Source organism: Aquarana catesbeiana, linkage group LG05, assembly GCF_042186555.1.
Source record: "Aquarana catesbeiana isolate 2022-GZ linkage group LG05, ASM4218655v1, whole genome shotgun sequence".
Classification (NCBI taxonomy): domain Eukaryota; kingdom Metazoa; phylum Chordata; class Amphibia; order Anura; family Ranidae; genus Aquarana; species Aquarana catesbeiana.
Window position 1 is genome coordinate 569,719,105 of NC_133328.1, and position 22,237 is coordinate 569,741,341.

General features: G+C 42.9%; 1 protein-coding gene across 1 annotated transcript; it reads left to right on the forward strand.

The window, feature by feature from the left end:
• Nucleotides 1-686: 686 nt before the first annotated feature.
• Nucleotides 687-21,919, forward strand: PLEKHF2 (pleckstrin homology and FYVE domain containing 2). The gene is made up of 2 exons (XM_073631996.1): nt 687-921; nt 20,693-21,919. The coding sequence occupies exon 2, from the start codon at nt 20,710-20,712 to the stop codon at nt 21,457-21,459; it is 750 nt and encodes a 249-aa protein (XP_073488097.1). The 5' UTR covers nt 687-921; nt 20,693-20,709; the 3' UTR covers nt 21,460-21,919.
• Nucleotides 21,920-22,237: the final 318 nt, after the last annotated feature.

Genomic DNA, 22,237 nt, shown 5'->3' on the forward strand with positions numbered 1-22,237 from the left:
CATCAGTGCCACCTTATCAGTGTCGCCTTATCGATGCCCATCAGTGCAGCCTATCAGTGTAGCCTCAGCAGCGTACATCAATGAAGGAGAAAAATTACCTGTTTGCAAAATTTATTAACAAAATATAACACGGTTTTGTATTTTTTTTTTAAATTAAATTTGGTTGTTTTAATTTGTTTAACAAAAAATAAAAATCCCAGAGATGATCAAATACCACTAAAAGAAAGCGCTATTTGTGATAAAGATGTCATTTGTGTACAGTGTAGTATGACCGCGCAATTGTCATTCAAAGAGTAACAGCGCTAAAAGCTGAAAACTGGCCTGGGCAGGAGGGGGGTTTAGGTGTCCAGTAAGCAAGTGGTTAATATTTTGTATCAGGTCATTCCCTTAATTCCCAGGTTATTAATTATTAGAACATATTACCAAATAGAAGGTGCAAGTGCTGTTTAATTTACGTTCATTTATTCTAAGGTAAGTTTCACATAATGTGCTAATATGTGATGCATACTAGCACATTATGGCTTTGCCTTGCAGGTTGCAAAATAAATAAAAAAAAAAAAACACCCACAGCGGATTACTACCACTTTGTGTTCTGAACTTAAATTCTCCCCAACCCGGAGCTCCGCCGATACTAACAAATCTCCGCGGCAGCGCGCAGAGCCCGCATGCGCAGTAGAGGCGGCCTGTCGGAGGCGCGCCCGTGGGCTGGGCAGAGCGCGTTCATGGAATAACAGGCTGTTTCCTGGCATGTGCGCCGTGTGCCCCTCGGGAGGGCGGGGCCTGGCGGCATGTGACGTGGGGCGGGGCCGCTGTATTTATCACATCGCCGCGCTTCCTTCCGCGGCAACCGGAGGCTCCGGGATCGGGGTGGCTGGACGGTGAGAGCCGGGACACACCCTGGGCGGAACCCCGCACATTCCGGTGAGTGGTGGGGGGGGGGCGAGGAGGGAGCGCGCTTTCCGTGCACTTCACCCAACTCTACTGAAGGGAAAACTTTCCTCCCATTGGCACCGCCGCCATCATCATGATGAACCCCCCTCTGTACTATGACTGGTACAGTCCTGACCCGGGACAATAGTCCTTGTCGTGTTTATAGAACCGTCCTGGAGGACACAAGTTGTACTAATGACGTCTAATGAGCACACACTGATTATACATAGATATATATATATATATATTATAATGATGTGGGCTGTGCTCTGCCTCACACTTTGTACCTTGACTCTCTAGCGCCCCCTCATGTTGGGCTTTAGTCTAGCTGTACATTTCTGCCCAGAGTTCCTCCCTTCTACACCAATAACGTGCAACTTCACCGCAAGTGAACTCCGCCCACCCAGGTGGTTCTGCCCCCTCCCACACCATTGTGGTGTAGTGGGTAGCACTCTCGCCTAGCAGTAACAAGGGTCGCTGGTTCGAATCCCAACCACGACACTACCTGCCTGGAGTTTGCATGTTCCTCCGGGTACTCCAGTTTCCTCCCACACTCCAAAAACATGCTGGTAGGTTAATTGTATTCTGTCTAAATTGTCCCTGGTATGTATGAATGTGAGTTAGGGACCTTAGATTGTAAGCTCCTTCAGGGTAGGGACTGATGTGAATGTACAATGTATATGTAAAGCGCTGCGTAAATTGACAGCGCTATATAAGTACCTGAAATAAATAAATAAAATGCTTTGGTGTACCCAATGGCTCTGCCCAGACTTCAGGCCCCATTGACACCTGAGCGTAGCGTTTTTCCAGCGTCTTGTCGGGCATATTTGCGCGTTTCCATGCTGCGTTTTCTGGTGTTTTTGAGCTTTGGCGTGTTTTATTTTATTAGCCAATAGGAAAAAATGATCATCTGTTCCATCATTTGTTGCTATGTTTTCAGATTTTGTCTCCTGCTTCAAAAACGCCCAAATCTGCCCGATTCGTGCGACAAAAAAAGGCTCCAGAACTTGTTTGAGCTTCAGGCGACCTGGAGTGGAGATGTGAACTGTCTCCATAGAGAATAATGGATTTTTTTTTTTTTTTCCCCCTCAAGCGTTTTGTAGCTTCAGGCTTCAAGCTACAAAACGCTGAGGTGTGAATGGGCGCTAAGTCTCGGCAAAGCCTGTCAGGCACATTCTGGTGATTTCCCGCACCTGTGCAAAGACTGGGACGTTTCCTGGCAGATGTCTTTGCTCTGGAAAACCGTGTGTGTGTGTGTGTGTGGGGGTGTGTGTGTGTGTGTGGGGGTGTGTGTGTGCGCAAATGTACAGATGTGCCACGGGGTGTTCAGTACCCAGTTCTGTGCACACACAGGGGGCAGGGACAGGTTCTCCGATAGGTGAAAGAGGCTGAAATGCTGATTTGCAGCACAAATAGTGTGGTGTGTTTTTTTTTTTTTAGTTTTTTTTTTATATATATATATATATATATATATATATATATATATATATATATATATATATATATATAGTGTGTGTAAGGCATCATTCCCACGAGGCGGATCCGCTCAGCTCTATCCACCAGCATAGCAGGAGAATCTCTCTGTTGATTTCCGCTGAGCCGGCGGATGACAGGTCCGTCTCTGCCCACTGAGCGGGGGAGGGGCCTGTCAGAGCGCCGCTGATTCCTATGGAGGGACAGCATGTCCGTTATCATCAGATCTCATCCAATCCGCTAGGACGGATGTGAACGTATCGCCATACGTCTGATTTTAGCCGGTCGGATGTCAGCAGACAAAGCAACCGCTGACATCCATCACTCTATAGACCTGTATGGAGCGTCCGTTCAGGTCTGCCTAAAAAACTGACAGGTGGACCTGAATGGTCCGTTTGTATGAATGGGACCTAAGAGGAGGGGGGAGGTGACAGGGGAGCACAACATGCCTGTCAGGGTGAAGATTCGCGATCGGGCCGGGTTCACGCTGTGTGTGGCCGTGGGGCACAGCAGGGGGGTCCGGTGCGTCACCATTTCAGGTTCAAATATTTTTTGCTAAATTCGGACCCGAAACGGAGCCAAAGGTGCACAGGACTCCTGCTGTGCGCTCCACAGCCCAACCCCCCCCCCCCCCCCCCCCGAGATATGTGAACCAGCTCCATAGAGAACCGGTCACACTCTCCTGTCATGCAAATTGGATGCGGGGGAAACCCACTTCCAGTTCGCAGTAGTGTGATCCCAGCCTTAGAGACAATTTCAATGAGTTTTGTTGCATCCTGCCGCATTCCAGACATGCTCCACACAGAATAAATGCAGCAGGTCCTACTTTTGTTACTTTTGTTGACTGCACTGGTGTGAAGTAGGGACACTGGAATACATGGAGAACACGGTGCCTGCTTTTTGTGATGCAGATTGACCATCTGACCACCAGAAGGTTTTACCCTCTTCATGACCGGGGCATTTTTTTGCTATTCAGCACTACGCTACTTTAAAGCGGGGCTCCAGGCTCCTTCAGAAAAAAAATTAGCTGTTCACGTTTAATATTAGGACACTTGCCTTACCACGAATCCAGCGGCGTCTTCACCCGAAACGATTTTTTCAATTGGCTCTTGGGTGCCGCCGACATCTTGGCAAAGGGAAACCGGAGCCGGTTCTCTACTGCGCATGTGCGACGTGCTCTGAATGGGGCGGCTGCGGGGGAAGGAGGAGGGGAGTCCAACTTCTGATTGCGTTTGCCACAGCTGTCAAAACCAGATACCAGCTCCCCCACCCCAAAAGAAAAGGTGGCAAATGTGGCGTGGTGGGCGGAGGCAAACAAGCAAAGCTTTCCCTTTTTGGTGGAACTCCGCTTTAACTGGCAATTGCACAGTCATGCAACGCTGTACCCAAACAAATTTTAATCCCCCCCCCCCAACAAATAGAGCTTTTATTTGATCATTCCCCACTGCTTTTTTTTTTTTTTTTTTTTAAGTATATAAACTAGGGAAGCACCGATACCTGTTTTGTACCGATGCTCGTGGTCAAGTACTCACTGATACTATTGTACCAATACCTTTTGTGGTGGTTTGAGCCCATAAAAAAATGAATGTGCTCGAACTGCACTGACAAAGAATTGCTTGTGATTTGAACAGGAATGCGGTGTGATTCTGGACCGGATCATGTGGTTTCCTGCACCACTCTTGTGTGACCCAGGATTGTCATAGTGACCTCAGCCTGGGTTCACACGAGTGGTGCGGGAAAATGCATGCGATCTGGACAGGAATCGCATTGCATTTCTGTTCACATAACATGCAGTTCTTTGCTGTGCGATTTGAGCTTATTCATTTTATATGGGCTCAAATCGCACAGTTATCGGAACATTTGTGCAAGTGCTTAGTATCTGTACTGGTACTAGTATCGGTGCAACCCTAAGGGTCGGTTCACACATGGGCAACACGACTTTAGCGCGACTTTGTACCGCGACTTCAACGCGGCTTCAGCGCGACTTTAGCGCGACCTCAGCGCGGCTTGGGTAAATTACGAGGCGACTTGAAGTCGCCTCCATGACAGGCGACTTCGCCTGTGGCCAATCACCTCTCTGGGAGGGAGGGGGGGAGGGAGGGGTTTTCTCTGCAAAATCGCTTGACTTTACAGAGAGATCCGACTTGCAGGCGACTTACATTGAGTTGAATGGGTACAAGTCGCCTACAAGTCGGATAGAAGTAGTACAGGAGTCTTTTCTGAAGTCGGAGCGACTTCAGTAGTGTCAATTAAGACGCTCCCATTGCCTACCATGTTAACCTAAATGCAAAGCGACTTGGGGCGACTTGAGGGCGTACAAGTCGGATCCCAAGTCGCCCCAGTGTGAACCGACCCTTACATAAACTCAAAAAGACAGAAAAATAAGAAAAACAAACAAAAACATTTTCTACTTTCTGTTATAAAACATGTCCACTGAAATCAAATTTCTTTAAGTTTAGGCCAAAATGTATTCTGCTACATGTTTTTGGTAAAAACTAAAGTGTGATTTTGGGGACACAAGTATAGTTCTGATCGTGATGCAGATGATCAGTACAGACCCTATACTAGTAATGGTGGTAATCAGCGACTTCTAGTGTATCTGATAGTGTGGTGGGAAATCTGGCTCTAACTGATGCTGGTAGGGACACTTAAAAGTGATAATACTGTACTAATGGCACTGGCTGGGTGATGGGGGTTATTGGGCACATAGTTAATCCATTGATTGCCCTCCTAACAAGTGCATACAGGTGTATGTGTGCTGCTTTTACTTACAGATCATCTGGCTTGAGTCTCTCCTTGCTTTCACTTCTGAACTGTAACAGAGCAGGGAGAAATCCAGCCAGATCTGTGTATGATGTGTGTACCAACACCCAGATTTCTGTGCTGTGATTGGCTACAGCAGATTAACAGGTGTATAGCTAAAATCATCGGCTGTTACCTGCTGACAAACTCGTGCTGCATCCAATTACAGTACAGGTCAGCAGGGGGCGTGTATGTGTGCCTATAAACCAGAAAGTACACCGCAATGTACAGGTACGTTACAGTGCCTGGGGATGAATGTATTACTGGTGGTTAGTAGAGGTTAAAGTAACATTAAAGCTTTGGGTTTTATTATTAAAATATAAACATGTTATGTTTGCCTGCTCTGTGTAAAGGTTGTGCACGGAGCAGCCCTGATCCTCTCCTGGGGTCCCCCACTGGCACTCCAGGCTCCTCCTCCTTCGGAGCTTGTTCCTGAACCGCCCATCTGCATCCGTTGACAGACTGGGCGGCTCAGCTCAGACCCCCCCCCAACCCCGGATTAAACCTCCACTAAGAGGACAGGGAGCATGCACACTGTAGAGGTCACATGATCAATCACATCAGAGGTACTTGGTCCCTCATTCCATTAATAGCACAGTGTATGCCCCGTCCTCATCAGCTGTACATACAATCCCTCTTCTGGGTTAAAGCGTGTGCACTGTAGATGTATCACATTATGGTCACAGCAAGTGTGGAGAACTCTTCTGTACTCTTATCTCAGTCCTAAAGAAAATGCCAGCAGCAAGCCCCCAAATAAAATACTCATGTGTGGCTACGTTATGGTCACATGGCCGCCTTCATCCCTAATGATGAAGCACATGTGCTCTGTCACAGGCCTTCCAGGTATTTAGCTCATATACGTTAAATCTTGATGTTTTCATGTGTCCAGAATCTGGGCACACACCCTCAACGCAGACAGTACTACACACCAGTACCGTTAAGTACAGCATCCAGCTGTGCATAGTGATGGGGAAAAATGCACAAAAGGTGAACTAACCCTTCAAGAAGCAAATAAAACCATTAAACTCCACAAATGTTCTGCATTAAAAATGGAAGTTGTTTATGATACACGGTGCTTTAGCAAAGTACATTTCATTCAGGTATCGGGTTTGCATCTTTAAGTTGCAAGGTTTACCTTTCCTTGTTACCCCATATTAAGTAAAATGTAGTGTTTTTTTTTTTTTTTTTTCTCACTGAAGTCAAGAATACTTTCAATTGCTTTACACCTTGTTGAGGGACATATGAGTCTTTCTGGTCTGATTTCAAAGCCAAGGATCTAAATCTCCCAAAAAGACTCCCTGGCACAGGAGACCAAGGTGTTAGGTAAGTATACTTTCTCAATGTTTTTAAAGTGGTTATAAAGGAGTTTTTGTTTTTTTAGTAACAAAGTCTCTATACTTACCTGCTCTTTGCAGTGGTTTTGCACAGAGTGGCCCTGAACTTCTCTTCCCGGGCCCCCTGCTGGCTCCTCCTCTCTGTCTGGTGCCCTCACGGGGGACCCTTGTGTGTGCTCGCTCCTGAGCCCCTGTTCTGCCCGCTCCCTTGTCACTGACTTTGACAGCACTGGCAGCCAATGGCTCCCAGTGCCCTGGGAAAAGCCAGTGAGAAACAGAAGTGGGGGGAGAAGATCTGCAAATGTGCACACCGCTGGATCGAATGAGGGCTCAGGTAAGTAAGTTGGAGGAAGTTTCAATGGACTAGAGTGCACGGATTACCACACTCCTAATCCATTGAGAACTACAAGTCTGCCTGCCATAGTAGAGAAGGGTAGACTTGTAGTTGATTCATTCAGATCCCTGTGAATGATGTGTCTATCCAAAACAATTTTATATGTCACAGTAGCTGACCCCTACTCAGGCTATTTTCGTAGTGGGAGGGCATTTGTATCATGGTACACGCTAAATGTGTGTAAAATGGGGCAAAAGGTGAACCTGGAATTTTAATGTGTGGGTAACCTTGGTGGTGAAAATTCAGTGTATCCTAAAGTACAATTAAATGTTGTAAAGCTCTGCGCAAACTGTTGGCACTATATAAATCCTGTATAACAATAATCAGACTGTGTTTTTCTCACATTTCAGTGTTGTATTAGATTACCTTTCCTTTTTGCACCTACTGGGGTTGATTTACTAAAACCTCGTACACACGATCATATTTTCGGACGACCGTTTGTCCGTTTTTTTTTTTTGTTGCATGCTAGTCTTGTGTCGAAAGTGAAGAGGTTACACACCATATGAACATTCTCGTACGACAGAATACAACTTCGGAAGTTACGAAAATCGGCAGATCGTTTATTCGGAGGAAATTTTACTTTCGATTTTCTAATTTGGTGCAGCTCTGCATACAAACCAATTTGTGTGTGTGTGTATATATATATATGTGTGTGTGTGTGTGTGTGTATATATATATATACACTACCGTTCAAAAGTTTGGAGTCACCCAAACAATTTTGTGTTTTCCATGAAAAGTCACACTTATTCACCACCATACGTTGTGAAATGAATAGAAAATAGAGTCAAGACATTGACAAGGTTAGAAATAATGATTTGTATTTGAAATAACATTGTTTTTACATCAAACTTTGCTTTCATCAAAGAATCCTCCTTTTGCAGCAATTACAGCATTGCACACCTTTGGCATTCTAGCTGTTAATTTATTGAGGTAAGCTGGAGAAATTGCACCCCACGCTTCTAGAAGCAGCTCCCACAAGTTGGATTGGTTGGATGGGCACTTCTGGCGTACCATACGGTCAAGCTGCTCCCACAACAGCTCAATGGGGTTCAGATCTGGTGACTGTGCTGGCCACTCCATTACCAATAGAATACCAGCTGCCTGCTTCTGCTGTAAATAGTTCTTGCACAATTTGGAGGTGTGTTTAGGGTCATTGTCCTGTTGTAGGATGAAATTGGCTCCAATCAAGCGCTGTCCACTGGGTATGGCATGGCGTTGCAAAATGGAGTGATAGCCTTCCTTATTCAGAATCCCTTTTACCCTGTACAAAGCTCCCACCTTACCAGCACCAAAGCAACCCCAGACCATCACATTACCTCCACCATGCTTAACAGATGGCGTCAGGCATTCTTCCAGCATCTTTTCATTTGTTCTGCGTCTCACAAACGTTCTTCTTTGTGATCCAAACACCTCAAACTTGGATTCATCCGTCCACAACACTTTTTTCCAGTCTTCCTCTGTCCAATGTCTGTGTTCTTTTGCCCATCTTAATCTTTTTCTTTTATTGGCCAGTCTCAGATATGGCTTTTTCTTTGCCACTCTGCCCTGAAGCCCAAAATCCTGCAGCCGCCTCTTCACTGTAGATGTTGACACTGGTGTTTTGCGGGTACAGTTTAATGAAGATGCCAGTTGGGGACCTGTGAGGCGTCTGTTTCTCAAACTAGAGACTCTAATGTGCTTATCTTCTTGCTTAGTTGTGCAACGCGGCCTCCCACTTCTTTTTCTACTCTGGTTAGAGCCTGTTTGTGCTGTCCTCTGAAGGGAGTAGTACACACCGTTGTAGGAAATCTTCAATTTCTTTGCAATTTCTCGCATGGAATAGCCTTCATTTCTAAGAACAAGAATAGACTGTCGAGTTTCAGATGAAAGTTCTCTTTTTCTGGCCATTTTGAGCGTTTAATTGACCCCACAAATGTGATGCTCCAGAAACTCAATCTGCTCACAGGAAGGTCAGTTTTGTAGCTTCTGGAAGGAGCTAGACTGTTTTTAGATGTGTGAACATGATTGCACAAGGGTTTGCTAATCATCAATTAGCCTTCTGAGCCAATGAGCAAACACATTGTACCATTAGAACACTGGAGTGATAGTTGCTGGAAATGGGCCTCTATACACCTATGTAGATATTGCACCAAAAACTAGACATTTGCAGTTAGAATAGTCATTTACCACATTAGCAATGTATAGAGTATATTTGTTTAAAGTTAGGACTAGTTTAAAGTTAGCTTCATTTAAAAGTACAGTGCTTTTCCTTCAAAAATAAGGACATTTCAATGTGATCCCAAACTTTTGAACGGTAGTGTGTGTATATATATATATATATATATATATATATATATATATATATATATATATATATATATATATATATATATATATATATATATATATATATATATATATATATATATATATATATATATATATATATATATATATATATATATACACACACACACACACACACACACACACACACACACACACACACACACACACACACACACACACACACACACACACACACACACTATGCTTGCCTGCCCTGTGCAGTGGTTTTGCACAGAGCAGCCCTGATCCTCCTCTTCTCAGGTGCCTCTTCTGTGCTCCTGACCCCTCCCTCCTGTTCAGTGCCCCCACAGCAAGCAGCTTGCTTTGGTGGGCACCCGAGCCGAGTCACAGCTCCCTGTGTCCATTCAGACCAGAGCCCTGGCCCCACCCCCTCTCTCCCCTGATTGCCGCTGCTGTCAGTCAGCTAGCCAGCCAATGGCACCGCTGCTGTCTCAGCCAATCAGGGGAGAATCTCGGATGGCTGAGACGCTCGTGGACATTGCTGAACAGAGGGATCTCGGGTAAGTATTGGGGGGGGCTGCTGCACACAGAAGGCTTTTGATCTTCATCTTCGGGCATGGCCTCGCTGCGCTCGGCAACTATTTATTCTTACTCTATGTCCACTTGGATAGCAGGGAATGAACCTGGACACAGGGTAAGAATAAAAGCGCAGGCGCTGTGTACAGCTGACGATCAGCTGTTTAACTTCGGAGACTTTCGGCGTCTCGTTTGTCCTCCGTACTGCGCCTGCGCAGTACAGGGCGGACACTTTTGGATAGGGGACAGTATTCGACAAGACAACGGCACTGCGTCGCTTTAACTGACAATTGCGTGGTTGTGGGACGCTGTACCCAAACAAAATTGACTTTTTTTTCCACACAAATAGCGCTTTCTTTTGGTGGTATTTGATCACCTCTGCATTTTTTGTGCTAAAAAACAAAGAGCGACAATTTTGAAAAAAAATTTATATTTTTTTTTTTTTTTTATTGTTTTTGCTATAATAGCCAAAAAAAAAAAAAAACACATTTATTCATCTGTTTAGGCCGATATATTTTCTACATATTTTTGGTTAAAAAAAAAATCGCAACACGTGTAGATTGGTTATTGCATCTGCAAACTATGGGATAGATTTAGGAACTTTTTTGTTTTTACTTTTTTTTTTTTTTTTTTTTTTTTTTTTTTTTTTTTTTTTTTTTCGGGACTGCGACATTGTGGCGGACAAATCTGACCCCAAATGACACTTTTTGGGGACCAGTGACATTATTACATTGATCGGTGCTATAAAAATGCACTGATCAATGTAAAAATGACACTGGCAGGAAAGGGGTTAACACTAGGGGGCGATCAAGGGGTTAAGCGTGTTCTAACTGTAGGGGGGATGGGCTCACTGGGACAACACAGAGATCATTGTTCCCGATTACTGAGAACAGAAGATCTGACATGTCCCCTGTCAGAACGGGGATCTGCCTTGTATACACTGGCAGATCCCTGTTCTGCCTCTGTACTAGGTGATCACGGGTTGTCGGCGGACATCGAGTCTGCCCTACCCGCGGGCACGCTCCCGCAGCGAGAGTGTGGCGCATGCCTGCCCTGCCGTACAGGTACAGCAATTTGCGCTGCCAATCTGCCGCAGTATATCTGCCTGAACTGGTTGGCAAGTGGTTAAGATAACTATAGTGAGCTGTTGGGTTTTGCCTATTATTGAACAGTACCATAATAACGCTTATTTAACTTCATATTTGTAGACCTGGTTGCTATGGCATTTGAAGTGTTAAATATAGTTCTTGTACTTTGGTCTCCATCTGTTCCTCCTCTTACACAGTCTGCGGTATGAATCTAAAATGACAGCTTGTTTGCTCACATTCATGTTGGGCATTTCTTCCACAAATCCCCAAATTCCTTGCTAAACAGCCAGTCCTGAAATGTGACTGTTGGTGTTCTACACATTTATTTGTATTGTTGTACAGACAGTATCTGTGCTTATGTAAGATTGTGTTTACCATGTTATTCTCTCTCTCTCTCTCTCACAGCACAGCTTTATAAAAGTTTGTATTTCCCTTGGTTCTATTTTTACTCACATTGGTACTACATTTTTGCAATTTCCTGGATTAACTGTTTTCAGTGTTACACGTCACATGGATGGTTGACAGAAATAGTTGGGAAAGGCAAGTGTTGCAATCCTTGTCTGATCTGTGTATACTGCTGACACCAGCTTTCCTAGTCTTGTCTAGTTATAGGTGGTGTGGTTGTTTTCTACAAGAGTCATGTGGAGTCCATACACAATGAATGTGTCATTAAAGCTTATGGTGGCACTGCCCTTACCAGGTATAAAGAGGTCACCAGGGCTGTAGACAGGCTGGACATCCATGTTCATATTTGTTTTATGTCACTCCTATGGTGATGGTTCACACAATATGAATAACACTGCTATGGGGTTGGTTGTTCTACTTCATCTGCTTATCCCCAAAAAATATATAAAAAAACTAATTCCTTCCACAGTTTAGGCCGATATGTATTCATGTTTTTGGTAAAAAAATTGCAATAAGTGTATATTGATTTGCGCAAAAGTTATAGGATCTACAAAATAGGGGATAGATTTCTGGCATTTTTTTATAAAAAAAAAAAAAATTTATCGTGATTGCAGCGGACAGATCGGACACTTTTGACACTATTTTGGGACCAGTGACATTTTATACAGCGATCAGAGCTAAAAATAGCCACTGATTACTGTATAAATGTCACTGGCAGGGAAAGGGTTAAACACTAGGGGGCGATTGAGGGGTTAAGTGAGTTCCCTGGATGTTTTCTAACTGTAGGGGGGGATGGGCTCACTACAACATGACAGAGATCACTGCTCCCGATGACAGGAAACAGTAGCTCCCTGTCATGTTGCTAGGCAGAACAGGGAAATGCCTTGTTTACATAGGCATCTCCCCGTTCTGCCTCTCCTCACCGCAATCGTGGGCCGCCAGCGAACATAGAGTTCGCGGGACCCGCAATGGGCAAGTGCGCCCGCTAAAAGGGAATTTCAAAGGGACATGCAGGTACGCACTTTTGCCTGCCCGTGCCGTTCTGCCAACGTAAATCTGCGGTCGGCATGTGGTTACAGACTTTTTTTTTTTTTACATTTGTGCTACACTTGGTGCTCTATGCGTTGGTTTTGTACAGAACAGCCCCGAACCTCCTCTTGTGGGGTCCCCCGCCAGTGCCACTGGCTCCTGCCGAGTGCCCCATGGCAAGCAGCTTGCTATGGGGGCACCCGAGCAGGCTCCCTGCATGCCTCTGCTCTGTGTGTTGATTCACGCACAGAGCTCAGCCCAGCCCGTGCTCTCTCCTCATTGGTTCACTGGCTGTGATTGACAAATTGGCTCCCGCTGCTGTCTCAGCCAATGAGGAGGAAGAGACCCGAGAGCTGCTGCTCTCGTGCACATTGTTGGCTCAAGATTGGGCTTGGGTAAGTATTAGAGGGGGCTGTGAAGGTAATAATATTCAATCTTTACATCCACTTTAACCTAGTATTGAACCCTTGGAATGTGGGAGGAGCCACACTACCAGTGAAAATGTATTTTCCCTGGTGTCCAGCTTTAATCTGATGACCTGGTAATAGCAGTGTCAGCTTGCACATTCACAAGTGTATGTGTGTATGTGCGTGTGTGTATATGTGTGTATATATATATATATATATATATCTCTATATCCACTTCAGCCCCGGCAAGGTTTTACCCCCTTTATGACCAGGCCTTTTTTTGCAATACGGCACTGCATTTGTTTAACTGACAATTGTGCGACGTTGTACCCAAACAGAATTTGTCCTTTTTCCCACAAATAGAGCTTTCTTTTGGTGCTATTTATTCACTTCCTGGAGGCGTGTGTGCGTGCGCGCGTGTGGGTTTTTTTTTTTAATTTATATATTTATTTTTTTGCGCTATACCAAAAAATGGCGACAATTTTGAAAAATGTAAAAAATCTAATGCCTTTATCAATTTAGGTCCATATGTATTCTGCTACACATTTTGATTAAAAAAATACCAATAAGCATGTATTGATTGGTTTGCGCAAAGTTATCACATCTACAAACTATGGAATATTTTTATGCCTTTTTTTTTTTTTTTTTCTCTCTATAATAGTGGCGATCATTATTTTTTAAAGCAGGATTGCGGTGGACAAATCTAAACACTTTGGTAACCAGTGACATTATTACAATGATCATGCACTGTTACTGTACTAATGACACTGGCTGGGAAGGAGGTTAACAGGGGCGATCAAAGGGTTAAATGGGTGCATAGCTGGTGCTTGCTAACTGTGTGGGGGTTGCTCTGACTGAAGACAGAGTTCTTCTTTTTTTTTTTTTTTTTTTTTTTTTTTCCCTGTCAGAACGGTGATCTGCCTTGTTTACATGGGCAGATTGGCGTTCTGCCTCTCTGGGGAACGATCGCTGGTGGACATGGGGTCGCTGGATATGCTGATTGGCATATCCCCTGTGTACAATCAGTGTGTGTGATCACACCTCCGGCAGTGCTTGCATGCCCCCCAGTGTCTATTGCACGAAATAGCGTACAGGTACATCGTTTCGTGCAATAGAGCCGACCTACTGCAGTAAAAGTGCTGTAGGTGGTCGGCAAATGGTTTAAATTGTGCTGCCCAAACTTTCATGATCAGGGTAGCTACCTTTTTGGTCTACATGATTCCACTTGTGGAAATGCAGCCACCCTTCCCCACATGCTCCTGGGATTGACTACAGTAGTACATGCCAAGCACTTACAAGCAGTATGAACCTCCCATTGGTAAAATCTCTACCTATATGGCACTGTCCACCATTTTCAGTGACGGCAGGACCAAAAAAAGATGAACCAGGTTCCCGCATGGTCCCATCCATTTACTTTTCTTTTCCTCCCTCTTATCCCCATTCTTTTCCTCACTCTGAAAGGGGCACAACATAGCTGCTGGTGTATGTGTTCCCTTCCTTCCCCATCGCAAAGGTGTGAATCATGAGACATGTAGTCCCTAAAGGAAGCTGGGCATTACTGTTAGCTGTTATGGCCCCATTTTATGTTCTAGGCTTGTTTCTTATTGCTGCTGAAAAGGGAGGGGGGGAGAGCAACTGGTAATATGGCTGCATGCGCGGGTGGGAGGGGCAAGTTTGAAGTGGCACCGGAGGGAGATGGCTTTTTTCTTTATGTCTAAGGTATTCCTTTAGTATGTTTTTAAAATCCTATTTAGTAGGCACTAACCTGTTGGACAGAATATGGTATGGAGCAGGGTTCTGGTGGCTTCATAGCAGTCTAGCGGACAGGTCTATTATCTCACCAGGAGAGACAGAAGGACAATCGCATGCATAATACGCTACCCCAGTGCTGCTGCATAATTTAAGCATACATTTGAACAGGTCTAGCTGTTTTAAAAGGTTTACAATGTAAAGTATGCTTTGGGCAGTCTGTCAGCTATTCTCGGAGAGCTTATGTTACCTCTTCCTAGTTTTCCTGTGACACCTGTTCTGGTTTATTGCTCCTGATGCTCTAAGTGGTTGGCTGTTCGAAATATTTTCTACAGTTGACACGCAAACATTCGCCCTTGTTTATCCAAGTGGTTAAAAAACAGCCACTTGCTTTAAAGTGACAGGTTAATATGGGTGAGATCAAATAATCTTAAAGTATCTGGCTGAATGATAGCCCTGAAACCAGAAGTGACAGTTGTCCTTTCCAGCTTCATCTATCACAACGGCTGTTTCTCCCGCTCCTCTGTGTAAAGCAATCCTGGCCATTCCCCAAAGCTCTAGGGTCCTAAGAGGCACAGGAGACCCTGAGCACCACTGCGGGCACAGGATTGTGGTGGCTTCCCTTCTCGGTACCGTAAAAGTCATTGGGTGGGCATGCGCCAGCGGAATAACTTTTACTGGACACCAGGTTGTTGTCTATTAAAAAAAGTAATATCTGCAGCCAAGATCTTGTTGTAGCCACTTGCTGACAGGACATATGGCTTACCTCCTGTGTGTAGTGTTGCACAGAGTGGTCCCGAACCTCCTCTTTTTTGTGTTCCCTCAGCGGCGCTCGTGGCTCCTCCTCTTCTCGAGTGCACCTTTTTGGAGAAGCGCTCTCCTTGGGGACACCTGTGCTGGCGTGCTCCTGTGTCCTACTGCTGTGTCTATTGACTCGGGGTCCCGCGTCATTGGATTTGATTTAAAGCAGTGGGAGCCAATGGCTGCGCTGCTATCAATCTATCCAATCGGGACTTGACGAGACACTGGCTAGAGCTGGTGTGCTCGTCCCCGGGGCGAGAGAAAACGGGAGCATAGCTAGAGACTGATCATGATGTGTTCTCCTGCTTAGTGTGGTCCGTTTTTAATAGGAAAGCAGAGGGACTTACAGGAACGCCAGGAATGTAATACAAAGAGAACAGGATACATTGTCAGACATGGTACAGACATACATGGTACAGCAGGCACATGTCAGGTATATGGAATATTGGGGTAACAAATGCTTTAACAGAAATGCATACAACTCCAATTCCAAACAAGTTAGGATGCTATTAGAAATCTACATAGAGGTGTCCGTTTATGAAGCAGTGAAATGTATTCACTGCTTCATTTTCCAGCATTCACAGTGAAGATCCTTTCTCCTCTGTGTGCCAGTTTATGAAGCGGTGTAGATCGATTCACCTTCGGAGGAGTGAAGCGATCTACAAACACTTCCAAAAGTGGAGAACGGCCCCTGATACTGGAATCTCGTGAGACTTTACAAGATTACAGCACCAGAAATTCACCGAAACACCAAGATGTCAGTTTATTAAGCAGTGATAAATTATCATTTATTAATGTTAATAAAATAATGAGTCCCCCTACATTATATACGTGTGTGTATATGTGTGTGTATGTGTGTGTGTGTATGTATGTATATATATATATATATATATATATATACACACAAAAATATGACAGGGGGACATGGTTACAGTGTTGGGGGGTCTGAACGAGGCATAAGGAAGTTAAAAATCTTCCTCCTTCCCCCTCAGATCCCCCGAGATTTCCTCTTCACTCCCCGATTTACCACCTCTGAGCTGGTGAACCTGGGAGTGTGAATTCTGACTCAGATCGCCAGTGAAGCGGTGAGATCACCGTTTCATAAACTGGCCGTTACTGTGTCATTCATGAGGATTCTCCGTGTGTAGAGATAATCGGCGGGAGAACAAGTTCAAACATGTTCTCCCCCGATTATCACGGTTTCATAAGCTGTTTATGGACTGTGATCAGCGGCGATCCTTGGGATCACCGCTGATCACTGCTTCATAAACTGACACCAAAAACAGAATGCAATGATTTGCAAATCACATAAACCCATATTTTATTTAAAATAGAAAAACAAAAATCAAATATTTAAACAGAAAATAAACCATCTTGTGAAAAAAAAAAAAAAAGTAATTTGGAAATTGATGGCAGCAACATGTCTCTCAAAGTTGGGGCAGGGCAGCAAAAAGCTGGCAATTCCAAAAAAGTTGTGATAGGGCAATGTTTACCATGGTGTAGCATCCCCCCCCTCTTTAACACTCTATATAAACATCTGGGAACTGAGGAGACAAGTTGTTGGAGTATTGGGAGAAGAATGTTAAGTTATTGCCTGATATAGGATTCTAACTGCTCAACAGTCCTGGGTTGTCTGTTTGTTTTATTTTTAATTTCTAGATGTAAATAATTTCAATAGGTGAAAGGTCTGGAGAGTGGCAGGCTTTTGAAGTTCTGATCACAAGCTGGAAGGTTCCTCTCCTTTTTTTTTAGTCCGTAGGACACGACGCCCATGGTTGCCAAAAAATGTCAAATTTTGATTAGTCTGACCACTGAACAGTTTTCCACTTTGCAACAGACCGTTTTAAATGAGCTTTGGCCCAGAGAAGATGGCATTTCTAGATCATGTTCAGATATGGCTTATTTGCATAATAGAGCTTTAACTTGCATTTTAGGATGGCACAGCAGTTTTTAGACGCAACCTTTCACAGATTGGTGAACCTCTGCCCATCTTTACTTCTGAGACACTCTGGGTTGATTTACTACAAACTTGAGTGCAAAATATGGTGCAGCTCTGCATAGAAGCTTCCAGGTTTTTTTGTCAAAGCTGAAAGTGATAACATCCCCCCTTTTTAAAAAAAAAAAAAAGGTGGGGGGAACTTCTGGTTCCCCTGCATTGGAATGTGGTGCTGCGCTCCAAATAAAGTGCTAAGTATACAGAATCATAAACATACAGGTGGGGGTATACAAGTATCTTGGATTCCAAATACCAGAAATAAACTGTAATTGCATATGAAATCTGCTGTGCAATCATACCAAAAAGTCCATAAAATCCATGTGGTAAAGTATAAGTTCAAATGCAAAAAAATTGATAAAAAATATTAAAAGAAAATAAATATAAAAGTTGATATTTAAAAATATAAAAAGTCTTCAAAGAAGGGTGCTTGTAATTAAAGTGCTGTATTGCATCAAATAGGATAAAACAAAACTAGCGCCAAGCTCGTACCCAAGGCGTCGCTTCCGGTGTCCGTATGTTGCTACGCGCGTCGTCACGATCACCAGGGAATGAATGTGGAGGCTAGAAGTGTGTTTAAATGGGTTAAGCAAAAATGTATTGACAAGCAACCCTTTCCTTGAAGCCCTATACTAAACGGCAGTATAGCGGCCATTTTCTTATGGATATCCTCAGTGCTACAACCGCTGCCATTTTCTTGTGGTTATACATGGGACAGGGTGGCAGGAGTTGCGATGAGGAGTTAAACGAACAGTAGAACGCTGTGTTCATAAAGTGGACACAATACTTTAACATTAATGGGGCTACTAATACTAAAATTAGGAGAGGAAAAAAGTGTATAGATCCTAATGATCAAGGCAGAACGTAGACAGTACGAAGATCATGAGGGAAAAAATTATTCAGTACTGAAAACATGAAACATAATAAAATGACCACATAAACAAGTGTGTGTGTGTGTGTGTGTATATATATAAATATATATATATATATATATATATATATATATATATATATATATATATATATATATATATATATATATATATATATATATATATATATATATACATATACACACACAGGGGGTCCCCGGGTTACGAACGAGATAGGGACTGTAGGTTTGTTTGTAAGTCGGAACAGTACCTTTTTTAAGTACAAATCCAGTCTCAGAGTCAGGAAGTGAGATTAAATCCATCTGAGGATACAGACAGTATAATTTTTTTTTATTTTAATTATTCTTTACTTTTTTTAATTACTTTGTTATTTTTTTTTTAATTTAATTAATACTGTATTTCTTATTTTTTTTTATATTTTTATAAATTTTTTTTCACTTAACTTTATTGCTATCACACAGGAGAAAACAATTCCCTGTGTGATAGCAATTGGAGGTGACAGGTTCCCTTTATTGACCCTGTCACCTCCTAGCACTGCTAGATTTTCTGTCAGAGCTGAGAGGGGAGGAGCACAGCTCTCCCCTCTCACTCTTTACATGGCGGCAGGGACAGGAGGAATAGGTACAGTACACTGCATGTTAAGCATATTACAGTACTGCTCACAGGCTGTTACAGGCTGCTCACCTGATGGCACAGCAGGGAGATGGATAGATGCTGTGTCCAGGCAGGCCGGCCGCGGTGCACCTCCGCGGGGCAGCGCTCGTAGGAAAGACCGGGGATCCTGGAGGCTTCACTAGGCCGGACAAGGCCGCGGTGACGTCACTCGGGCCCGTTCGTAAGTAGGGGTCGTTCGTAAGTCGGATGTTCGTAGGTCGGGGACCCCCTGTATATATATAATAAACGGCCTCTATCTATTGAAATGGCTCAGACATGCATCTCTTTTGGTAGGGTAAACTTACACTACCTAATGGGATAATGTGATTTCCACTGGATGTGGATGGTAGTTCACTGGGGACACCAGGTGAATACACCAGTGGTGGGGACACCGGATATGAGGTCAAACCATGAAAGACCTCTTAAAATCAAATATAACAAATGTCAAAAATGACACGTGGAATAAAACAAATGATTATAAGAATAAGCGGAATCCAAAAAAAGGAGCAAATAATACATATGGCTATTTAGCCATATGTATTTGCTCCTTTTTTGGATTTCGCCCATAAATCACCCATTTACTTTTGTCATTACTGTTTGCTGCAATATGGCACTTTAATCACCAGCACCTTTCTTTGAAGACTTTTTAAATATCAACTTTTACATGTATTTTTATTTTCTTTGAATATTTTTTTATCAAGCTTTTTGCATTTGAACTTCTACTTTATCACGTGGATTTTATGAACTTTTTGGTATGATTGCACAGCAGATTTCATATGCGATTACAGTTTATTTCTGTCATTTGGAATCTGATACTTGTATACCCACCTGTATGTTTATGATCCTGTAATCCTGTATACTTGCCACTTTATTGATCACGGCAGCACTTTAATAATTGGAGCGCAGTGTGTATATATATATATATAATTTATTTTCCTTGGGTGGGGTTTGACCCCTGTCGGTGTTTGCTGCAACCAAACTATTTTTTATTACAGGTAGCGCGGTAATATTGTTTGTTTTAAGTGGCATTTACTACCACTTTAATCGAACAAGTTGAAGTTAGAAGCTGATTGGCTACTATGCAGAGCTGCACCACATTTTGCACTCTCCAGTTTTAGTAAATCAAACCTGACTCTCTAAGATGCTCTTTTTATATCCAATCATGTTACTGACCTGTTGCCAATTAACCTAATTAGTTGCAAACTGTTCTTCCAGCTTTTCCTTGTTAGTACCACTTACTTTGCCAGCTTTTTGTTGCACCATCCCAACTTTTCTTGAGATGTGTTGCTGACATCAATTTCAAATGATCTTATTTTTTTTTTTTTTCATTTAAAATGTTCTCAGTTTAAACATTTGATATATTTTTTTTCTATTGTGTTTGCAAATCATTGCATTCTGTTTTTATGTAGGTTTTTATTTATTTATTTATTTTTTTAACCAGTGACCCAACTTTTTGGAAGTGTGTGTGTGTGTGTGTGTGTGTGTGTGTGTGTGTGTGTGTGTGTGTGTGTGTGTGTGTGTGTGTGTCTATATAGATAGAGAGAAAAGACAAAGTTGTGGGTGTATGTTGTTGGGTTTAACAGCACCCCAGAAATATTTAGTGAACAGGATTCCTTGTTTCCAATACAATTTCAAAGGTTTATGACTATGCTAATATAAGGGTGTTTCACTTCAATTAGTTGAAGAACCCTTCAGCAGTTATTGGCTGAGGGTAATGCCATGTCAACAAACCCAATGCTTGATTTGCTAAGGCATATATAAGGTGGGTGCTTCTGGAGGTGTACTCTTGTATAAAATATCTATCCTAATCTCTGATGAGAGCGTTCATTATTTAAAGTAAAATGAAATAAACTGTTTATTTTTTGTCTATTTTAGATCTGGTGAGGGGAAAAATGGTGGATCGTCTAGCAAACAGCGAAGCCAATGCAAAGCGTATCAATGTAGTGGAAGGCTGCTTTGGAACAGCTGGCCAACCACTGGCTATCGAAGGCAGAGTTCTCATTGGGGAAGGTGTGTTAACAAAACTCTGCAGGAAGAAACCAAAAGCCCGGCAGTTCTTTCTGTTCAATGACATTTTGGTGTATGGCAATATTGTTATTCAAAAGAAGAAGTACAACAAACAGCACATAATCCCTCTTGAAAATGTTACAATAGACACCATACCAGATGAGGGGGACTTGCGCAATGGGTGGCTCATCAAAACCCCTACCAAATCGTTTGCAGTGTACGCTGCCACCGCAACAGAAAAGTCCGAATGGATGAATCATATCAACAAGTGTGTTTACGATCTGATTTCCAAAAGTGGAAAGACCCCAAATAGCGAACATGCGGCCGTGTGGATTCCAGATTCTGAGGCTCATACTTGCATGCGCTGTAAGAAAGTGAAGTTTACACCCGTTAACCGGAGACATCACTGTCGGAAATGTGGCTTTGTCATTTGTGGACCTTGCTCTGAGAAAAGGTTCCTTTTGCCGAACCAGGCTTCAAAGGCCGTACGGGTTTGTGATTTCTGCTACGACCGCTTGTCTAGCGGAGATTTGTCTTCCAATCAGTCGACCAGATCAGACTCCCTATCCAGTTCCCCCAAAACAACCAATCACCTGTCTGATGATGACGACGATGATGATGACAGCAGTGACTGAATCTTTTAAAAAGCACACATTTGAAGGATTGGTTTGTAGGGGTTACGAGTGGAATAAAGAAATTTGTGCTGCTTCTTTTTTTTTTTTTTTTGGACTGTTAAACACAACACACCGTGCAACCCCTGAGTTGTTGATTACCCTTTGCCTGAGAATATTTAACTACTTGTGCCTTGATATAACAATCGTGTTTTGGTTCTTTCAGGGAGTACTTTATAAACCTGTAAAGCTTTTACTGTCTTTTCTGAAGCTTCGGCAGGTAGATTTTCATGTTTATCACAGTCTAAAATGTTTTTTCTGAGATTTTCTATTTGTTGTGGTTTTATAAATCAGAACAGTGACAGAATACAGTCAGTGATCTGAGGTGCCTTATTAGTGCTAAGAAGTGACTTCCTGCTGTTGGTGCATAGTCAGACACCTTATATAAGAATAAAATATTCATTTATAGATCTTTTTAAAAGCCCTTTTTCCTCTTTTTTGAAATGTCTTTTTACCTGAATATTAAGCTTTGTATCTTCAAACTCAGGACTTGTTAGCACTGTATTATCCTTCTAACTCATATCTGTAATGGACTATGATGCCAACCCTGTATTACAAATGTTCATGAGCCAAGTTCATATGCTTGCAAAAACTATTCCAAGGTCTTTAAGGTTTGGTGCATACTTTTCTTCTTTCCCTTTTGTTTTTTCATCCCTTTTTTTGCTTTTATTTTTTATTTTTTTTTTTTTTGTCATGTTGTAAAATTAATTTTGGATCAGTAAATCTGTATATTAGCAAGAAT